Source organism: Apis cerana, linkage group LG10 (genome assembly GCF_029169275.1).
Source record: "Apis cerana isolate GH-2021 linkage group LG10, AcerK_1.0, whole genome shotgun sequence".
In the NCBI taxonomy this organism is placed as follows: domain Eukaryota; kingdom Metazoa; phylum Arthropoda; class Insecta; order Hymenoptera; family Apidae; genus Apis; species Apis cerana.
In genome coordinates, this window is record NC_083861.1 from 12395318 (window position 1) to 12405329 (window position 10012).

At 31.3% G+C, this 10012-nt stretch overlaps 1 protein-coding gene and 1 long non-coding RNA gene across 6 annotated transcripts in view; one reads left to right on the forward strand and one right to left on the reverse strand.

Moving 5' to 3' along the window:
• The window catches only part of LOC107993988 (neurotrimin-like), a 171424-nt gene extending 164862 nt beyond the window's left edge, over positions 1 to 6562 (forward strand). For all 5 annotated transcript variants that reach the window (XM_062080718.1, XM_062080720.1, XM_062080719.1 and 2 more), the window contains one exon: positions 1186 to 6562. In XM_062080718.1, the coding sequence (XP_061936702.1) occupies positions 1186 to 1391 (206 nt within the window). In that variant the 3' untranslated portion in view covers positions 1392 to 6562. The remainder of the gene's footprint in view (positions 1 to 1185) is intronic.
• LOC133666810 (uncharacterized) lies at positions 3253 to 7025 on the reverse strand. The gene is made up of 2 exons (XR_009831498.1): positions 5861 to 7025; positions 3253 to 3294 (listed from the first exon to the last, which is right to left on the reverse strand). It is a non-coding gene; the product is annotated as an uncharacterized LOC133666810 (long non-coding RNA).
• Positions 7026 to 10012: the final 2987 nt, after the last annotated feature.

Genomic DNA, 10012 nt, shown 5'->3' on the forward strand with positions numbered 1-10012 from the left:
AAAGTTGGAGAGAAGGCGTGAAATTTACTCACGAGCTTTCAGCAACGTGGCACGACATCATAGATCTCCAAGGCGACAAACGCTACCCTCTCAACGGGATTTTGATGAAATCCCACGCGGTTTATGAACTACCATGTCGCTTCAACTATGAAAAAGTAATCTGATCTTTCGTTTGCAAAACTTTCTCGCATTTCTCGCCTTCCCTTCGATTCTAATCTATCACTTAAAACGAATTTAAAAATTTATGATATTGGCAAATCGTTCGTTCTGTGCGATTATCAGAGTAATTTTATTAAATGGATCTTCTTATATTTAAAGAGCAGAAGGAAATCGAGTTCGATTTTTAGCGTTACGATTTTTTATGAAATTAGAATTGATTCGAAGAAATTAAAAGAAAAAATTATCCTTTATATTATACTGTCGATGACTCGTATAACGTAATACTCTCGTCAAAACTAGTTTTTCTTTTTTTTTCTTTTTTTTTTTTTCAGAATAAAATAAGAGATTTCAAAATAAGAGATTTTTCGTATAAGTATGAATATCGCGTCACCGCATCACGAAAAGATTCTCATGGATCGAATGCTCGTTTAATAATCAATATTTGTTTGTATCGTTAATTATATAATTATTGACCGATTTATTCAATTGTCATAAAATTGTAAGAATTCAGCCAAGATTTGAATAATATCGAGCTAATTTAATATGAATTTTGAACGAGATATTAGAGATTTACTATTTTTGTCAGCAAATTGTAGCGTAAAATTCAAAGTGCATTTTATAAAATGCAAAAATTAAATGTTATATACATGAAGTAGCTAGACATGAAATTTGTAATATATTTTATAGAAAATAAACTAACTTATAATTTTATTATCATATCGAATTACAATAAAATTTTTTTAATATTAAATTCGCATCAATATTTTCTTTTTAATATTCAACAAGTATTTTTACATACATTTTTGTTTCTAGAGCTGTTGAAAAATAAATATAATAAACGATATATCTATCTTGCAGAAAAAAAATGCAATTGAGAATGTAAAATATTAAAATACAATCGAGAATGTAAAATAACAATATATAATAATATATTGAAACGAAAAAATATAACTTTAGACTATAATTATCTTTCCAATATAAAAGAATCTTATCAAGATCTCATATATAAGGAATCACTTTTTTTAGATATACATCTTCATGGAAGAGCGAGCAGCGATAGTTACAACGATGCTGAAACCGTTATAACAACAAATGAACGAAAAAGCATCGACAGCGAAATACGAAGAATCGACAACACGGCGCAATCGATGTCATCCAGGGATTCTAATTCGAATTTTCAAGTACGAACTACAACGGCCATCTGCATAATCCTACTATCCGCCCTGTCGTAGTCACGTTAGTATTTGTCAGCGAAAAGAACGATTATTCGAGAAAAATCCTTCGGGGATCAAGATTCGTCCTGTTCATCGTCATTTATCTCATCCGCGAAAGGGATCAATTAATGGATGTATTTCGATGTTACAAATTTATCGACAACCATTGCCTTCGCTGTCGTTGTGACCGAGATCAACGAAATAATTTTTCTTCCTTGTTCAAACTTTGCGATAAAGTTCGTCAAATTAGACGATTAATACAATTTCTAATAATAAATTCGAATACTCGGATCAGGTATTTATCAATGCGATTACATTTTTGCAAATTCGCACAAATTCACGGATTATAATTATAAATCAATTATTTTCCCGATTCACGTTACGATTAATTACTTTTTCGTTAATCGAAATTTGAAAACGTTAAGTAAATATTATTCCTTTCTTTTAATTATCTTCCTTAATTATTCTTTTTAAAACTTAATTAATCTCATTCTTTTTATATCTTCAAAAATTAATTAACGTTCAATTTACTTATAAATTTTTTTTTGTCACTTGTATAACGTTATTGGATTTGAAAATAAATAAATATTCCTGGAACTAAATTTAAATTTAAATGTAAATAAATTAAAAATATGTATAAAATATTTTATTATAGATGACTATTTCCTGTATAATAGTATAAATAATAAGAAGTATAATAAATAATCATTGTTTTTCTATAAAGAATAAACGGTCAAAATCAGAAGAATAAGATCGATAATACTATCAATTTTCAACAACATGATCAATTTAAAACAATTTGAAAAATTGATATTCGAATATCAATATTATATATAGTATTATATCGATTTTAACAGTTAATCTTAACTTGATACATCTTTAAGAAATAGCAAGATGTTAAGATTAATATTTTTTTCGATCACTTTTACATTTTTTTTAATCTATCGATGGATTCTTTTAATAAGAAAAGATATCGAGATAAACGGAAAATCTAAATTTAAATTTAATGTAAATGAAGGAGATTTTTGAATAATCATATATATTTATTAATTTAATTTTTTCCATTTTTCAAATTAATCTAAAACATTAACATCATAGAAAAATATAAGAATATTTTCATACGGTAGAGCCGTATTAATTGAACATAATACGGATTCGCCAATTTTGAGAATCGACGAATTCATGAAAAAATTTCGAAAAAAAAATTATAGTCGAAAGAAACGAAATAGAACTAAATTTATTCAACAATCTATTCAAAACATATAATTATCACCTTATGAAATTATTTGACGCAATTTAATTTCAAATTTTATTTTTATACTTTCCTATGAGAAAATAGAATAAAGAGAATACAGAATTAACAGAAATAGAAATATTTTATGAAAAAAAAATTTATTAAATTAACGCATTTTAATATAATTTTTCATTATTAATTTGAAATTAATCACGAAAACAATTATTAAAAAACTAATATCGTTTCCTCGATCGCAGAATCTATTTTCCGTTTATCAATATTTTAGATAAATTAGAGCAAGAATTCATAAATTCATATTACGAGAACGCCAAAGAATAATTATTGTATAGAGATGAATATTTTTGTATTTTCTCGTATCAAACATTTTATTTTAAAATCTATAAGATTAATTATCGTAACGGGGTATACATTGTCCACGATAATGATGTTATATATGTATACGTTGCATTATACCATACAAAAAAGTATAAATACCTCCAATTTTATAATAATACATTTTTATTTTTATTTTATCTCGAACATATAAATAATTTTTATTGATTTATATGCAAAGTCTCATTGATTCTATTCTATTCTCTCAAAACTATCCTCTTTGTACGTATTATTTTCTCCCATTATTATCGATTTCTTTTCTTTTCTCACATTCTTCGTTCGTCAGGTGAAATCCTGAAATCATACGCATCGTTAGCTAAACGAGATCTTTTATTTATTTCCATCAGTTTTATACAAACACGATATACTTTTTTCTTCATCACGTTTTTCTCGTAGTTATCAAAGTGAAAATTTAAAATTATTAATCGTACGTATTTTATCCATGCTGATGCTTTATGTATTTTTCTATGTTTTAAAGATATCTATTCCTTATTTATAAATGATTCTGTTTTTTTTTATTACGTGATATATTTGTTCATACAAATAAAATCTTAATCATACGAGTTCTTTTCGAAATTCTAATTCTAATTCTCATCATCAATCGAATAATTCTATATAAAGCGAAATTAAGGTAGAAAAGATCGAAAAGATCATAATGAAAATAGCGAGGTTGATCGAACGAAATAAATTATAAGCTTATTACATAACAAACGAAATAGATTGTACTCGTTCAACGATAATTATTCATACTTAACGAATTTTCAAACAAATTTCAAAAATTTCTCATTTCTCGTTATGTTTTTTTTTTCTCTCATTCCATCAACAATATTTCGAAATCATTCTACATTACATTAATAATATTTTATGTATTTCGTTATTTGATGCGTTATAATCGATTACTTAATTACTTATTACATATTCGGCCTAATCAACGTGTAATTAACGTTAATATAGTTATATCACGCCCAATGTACATTAAATGATACAAACATATAGATATTTGCCGCGCAATGTTAAATTACAATAAATCAAATAAATAAATCATAAATCGTAAATCAAAGATTATGGATAGAATGTACATTCGTTGAAACAATTTTATATAATTCACGTGTATATACGTGTATATACAAGAATGTAATTATATAATATGTAAATGTTACATTAGAATAAGTTTTTGCATCGAATGTCCTATGAGACTCGTGATCGAAGAAAGTAAAATTGAAACAAGAACAGTATAAAAAAGGATATAACGATGCGTGTATATTTTATCTCGGAAGTAATTATAATTCACCGTTGAAAAGAACATCCATTTTCACACATATTTTTGTTTCTAACATTATTACTTAATGTTATATAATAATATAAATATCTTTTAATCCAATTACTCGATAGAGAAAGACAACGTAGTCTATCGAAACGATAAAATACAATCTCTCACACGATTTCATAACTAAAATCATATCTTACAATATAGAATTCTGTTATTTGTTACAATATAGAATTCTTTTATTCACAATTTTGAATATTCAAGAGAAATTTTTTTTTCTTCGTAGCACGAGATATTAGGAAATGCGCTCTTCAAAAGCATCAAAAGTGATAGATGCTTCTTTTCTCGTGAAGCAAATTTCTTTTCAACGGTGAACGATATATACTCGCAAATATACTTGTATATATATGACAATTATCAAAAAATACGAAGAAATCTATCATCGAATCTATATTAATAAAATATAATTAAATTTGTACATATTAAATATAATTTACTATTTACATAAAACTATTTACGTAAAACGAATAAAAATTATTCTTTACAATCTAATTTTTATTTTATTAAATTTTGATAAAATTTAATTCATTTAGCGTGTAAATATCATTAATCGCAAATATATTCATTTATATTTGGCTTCTCATTTTTTATATCAAACATTTGTTACATTATTAATCATAATTATTATTACACACACTTAGATTTTAAATTATAAATATTATTTATACAAAAATATCGCGAACACGCGTAGTTCGTATTATAAAATTAATTAATAATTATTATAGTCGTTTCAACGAGACGAGTTAATAAATGTTCAAACATATGCATATGATCGACTAAAAAAAAAAAAAAAATATACATAGACAAAAATCACCTCAAAGTTTACAGATCTCTATTTAATAGGAAGAAAAATATTTATCAATTTTCCGCTTTGCGTATAAAATCCTTGAACAAGGAACCACCACATATTGGTGCTGAACTCGATATTTAATAATAATTGCTAGTGATTAAGTGAATATCACACAACTGTTTCGTTTTTTCCAACTCGTCACGTTGAAACATTAAATATAAGTTCGTTAATCATGAATAAAAACATACAAGTATTTACTTAATCGCGTTCTCGGAAGAAACAAAAGCACTAAGCTTTTGAAGTTTTATAATCAAGTATTATAATAATATAATAATATATTATATTACATTATATTATAATATAATGTAATATAATATAATATTCAAATATTATAATAAATAATATTTGTACGATATTATACGCATATATGAATTACAAATTGAATATAATTATACGAAAGAAATATATACATATATGTAGAGTATGCATAATACAATAATATAATGATTAATAATATCGTAATACGTTCGTATGTAAGAAAAAATTTTTTCAGTCAAAGCGTTTATTCGTGCTACGAATAATTAAATATAACGTTTGCTTATCGTTGACAAGAATTATTGTAAATCTGTATATACAAGTATTAAAGTAATTAAAATTATATACTTAAATTTAATCATGACAATTGTAGTAATAGTTGACACAATACCTCAGTAGTTTCAACAAATTTACTTAATTAAACTTACCTCAGCGAACTATCTCCTATGTACGCAGAATTTGAAATTAATGTCTTTTTATTTTATTTTTCTAATACAACCATCAGTTCCATATGTTTATTCGTTACATTTGTAAATCTTAGTTTTCAAGTAAGATTCCTTTATGTATATTATGTATATTATACAAAAATTTTACGTAAAATATTACCGAACGATGTATATATATATTTTTTAATAATTTAAAATAATTACAAAAAATATAATGAAATATAGAACAAAATTTTACAAAATCATTTATAAGAATCATCTCGTTTTCCGTTTTGTAAATTTTCTTATCGTTTTTTCTTCTTTTTAATTATTCAACGAAATAAATAATTACGAATAGTATAAAAAAAGAAAATAAGAAGACATTAAAATCACTTGTAAAAATCACTGGTAAAAAATCGCATGACGAGTCTCTAGTAGACTAAAATTAATGTAAAAATCATTAAGATAAATTTAGTTGGACCGAAATCGTAATCAAAAGTGACCGAACGATTATCATCGCATAAAAAAACAAAAGATGCAAACATGTAATTTATTACGCGTACGAAAATCATTTCGAAACCTACAATTATAAAATAATTCGTGGCGTAGAAAAATTCTATAGAATCTATAGAATATTAATGCGAATATTAATAATTTAAGCGAGATGTATCTTAAATGATTAAAGAAAGTACTTTGTATTTAAAATACGTTGTTAATTCTTTAATAATAATGTTATTAAACTTTTCGATTTTTTTTTCTAATTTTAATACGATAATACATATTTTAATATTTGAAATGTAAGAGAGAAAAAAAATATGTAAATTGGAAACGAAATAAAAAGAATCGAATAATTGGAATTTTTTGTTTCATTTATCAATTTTAATTATTATATTCTTTTTTTTCTAATCTCTAAGTATTTATCGATTAAAAGATTATTTTTTTTAAAGTTTCGACTCGTTTCGTTCTTCATTTTATCCTCGTATTCGATGAATATTTAATTCTCCTTTTTATCGATTTATGTATGAATAATTATTACACTCGATATTCATACACTTCCATATTTTATTTATTTAACAATTATTTATATTTTAATATTTTATTTAATATATCGCATATCGTAAAATCTTTATTCGGAGAGCAGAAAGGAAAACGTTCGTCCCGTTCCGTGTTCAGAAACCGACTGCGTACTCGATACGTATACAATAACAATCGAAGGAATAAATTCGTTTCGCTCCGTGTTTGGAAAACGATTATATACACGACTACGTTTAATCGACTTATACACAATAACATCGCGCTACGATTCACGTTCGCTATAATATTAATATTTATTTCATTTTATTAATTTATGAATTATTATCACGATACTTCTTTTTTTTCGTTTACATAGATTTTTAATTTTAATATTTTTCGTTTTTCGAATTTTTTTTTTTCATTTATAAGATTTATAAAAAGATTCAACGATATTTTTTCTTTATTTTTTCTTTTATTTTAATTTTTTAATGATTTTTGTTGAATTATCGTTCGAATTTTCAGTATCGTAAATTTTTAATTTAATCGTTAAAATTTAATTATGTTTTTTTCTTAAAAATAACTTTTATATATTTTTGACGAATTTATCTTTTTTTCTTTCTCTTATTATTTGCTGCGCTTTAATAATTTTAATTTTATAATAATAAAATTAATAATAAATATAAATAATATATAATATATTAATAATAATAATATATAATATATTATAATAATAAATTTATAATAATAATAAATAATTTTAATTACCATAATTCCTTTTTTTCGATAATTTCGTTCATATTTTTGATTTTGTTTTATTATTATACAATTTCGAATGATTTTTTTTTTTTTCTTAATAGAAAAATTTTTATGGTATCGGAACACATACGCGACGAAAGAAAAAAAAATAGAAAATACGATGAAAAATAAATTTCTTAGAAGAGATATCAAACAAAAAAATAGATGGAATTCGAAATCCAAATGAAATAGTGAACAGATCAATGACAAACGATGCAAATTCTCGATTCCATTTACATAGTATGGAATTTTTTTTTAAATAAAAATATTTTTTTTTTTTTGGTGATCGAACGAAAATGGAAAATGGAAGGATGAAAGAAAATCGAAATTAAAAAAAAAAAAAAAAAAAAAAATCGCGAAAAATACTCTTAAGTACGTTAAATAGCCGAAAATTAAAGCCTGTCGTCAGAGGGGCTGTGGCTAAGTCGGAACGCTGCTTCTTCCGCACGCGAAAAACTCGGGTTCGAGACTCGCTTTCTCGACTCGAGTTTTTTCGCGAGCGACGGACAACTTCTCGACTTGCCACGAGGGAATGACCCTCGGTGTCTTTCTCCCGCTACGGACTGGGGAAGTCACTCTTTGGTCTAGGGGGTTTTTCACCCAGGAGACCACTCTCTCCGGTCCGGGGGGTGTCCCCCGGGCCGGACTCGAATTTTGGAGGAGGCACCGGCGGAGGTTAGACGGGGAGGGCTACATCAGAGTCACTCTTACCGGCTTTTGCTCCCGGGTACGGGCAGCGAGGCTGTGGCCTCTTTCGCGGCGAGACATTAACTCAATGGCGCGTAAAGGTATCGGATGTCGGCGTGTCGGCACGCGATCAAAGAAGTAGAAGCGAAAAGGAGAAAAGAAAAAAGGATCGAAAGAAAAAACAGAGATAAGGATAAATTTATTTCTTCCGGAAGGAAGAAGAAGGAAGATACGTAATTTTAAAACACAACATAATTTCGATAATCATCGAAAATTACTTATTTATAGGTGTATATATATATATATATATATAAATATGTAGAAATACTTTTTCGTCCCATAATATCTTTCGTTTTCGTTAATACCGTCTCAGGATATTGTTTTGGGAGAGTACCAGTTTAAAAAAGAAGGTACGTTCGATAATGAAATAACGGGACGATTAAATATATTCGGCAATAATCGGACGTATCTCGGAATAATTATCGAAATCGTAATCGAAATAACGGAGAGAACGAAAACGATCGAAATCGTGAAAGATACTGGAATCGAAGAGATGGAAGCAACCGAATTCGAACGGAGGAAACGGAGGAAATAATAAACGCGCGAATAACATCAATGGATATTTTTCGTAAGGAATTTGGATAAAATCGGATCGTAGTAGGATCGTTAGCTATTTCGGAGGCGCGAAGATACGTCAGTGTCAGTGTCAGGCAACGTTAGGTTACTAGGCGGCGATGCGAGTGAGGCCAGGAGTGCCAGGCCAGGCCAGGCCAGGCCAGGCCAGGCCAGGCCAGGCCAGGCCAGGCCAGGCCAGGCCAGGCCAGGCCAGGCCAGGCCAGGCCAGGCCAGGCCAGGCCAGGCCAGGCCAGGCCAGGCCAGGCCAGGCCAGGCCAGGCCAGGCCAGGCCAGGCCAGGCCAGGCCAGGCCAGGCCAGGCCAGGCCAGGCCAGGCCAGGCCAGGCCAGGCCAGGCCAGGCCAGGCCAGGCCAGGCCAGGCCAGGCCAGGCCAGGCCAGGCCAGGCCAGGCCAGGCCAGGCCAGGCCAGGCCAGGCCAGGCCAGGCCAGGCCAGGCCAGGCCAGGCCAGGCCAGCCAGGCCAGGCCAGGCCAGGCCAGGCCAGGCCAGGCCAGGCCAGGCCAGGCCAGGCCAGGCCAGGCCAGGCCAGGCCAGGCCAGGCCAGGCCAGGCCAGGCCAGGCCAGGCCAGGCCAGGCCAGGCCAGGCCAGGCCAGGCCAGGCCAGGCCAGGCCAGGCCAGGCCAGGCCAGGCCAGGCCAGGCCAGGCCAGGCCAGGCCAGGCCAGGCCAGGCCAGGCCAGGCCAGGCCAGGCCAGGCCAGGCCAGGCCAGGCCAGGCCAGGCCAGGCCAGGCCAGGCCAGGCCAGGCCAGGCCAGGCCAGGCCAGGCCAGGCCAGGCCAGGCCAGGCCAGGCCAGGCCAGGCCAGGCCAGGCCAGGCCAGGCCAGGCCAGGCCAGGCCAGGCCAGGCCAGGCCAGGCCAGGCCAGGCCAGGCCAGGCCAGGCCAGGCCAGGCCAGGCCAGGCCAGGCCAGGCCAGGCCAGGCCAGGCCAGGCCAGGCCAGGCCAGGCCAGGCCAGGCCAGGCCAGGCCAGGCCAGGCCAGGCCAGGCCAGGCCAGGCCAGGCCAGGCCAGGCCAGGCCAGGCCAGG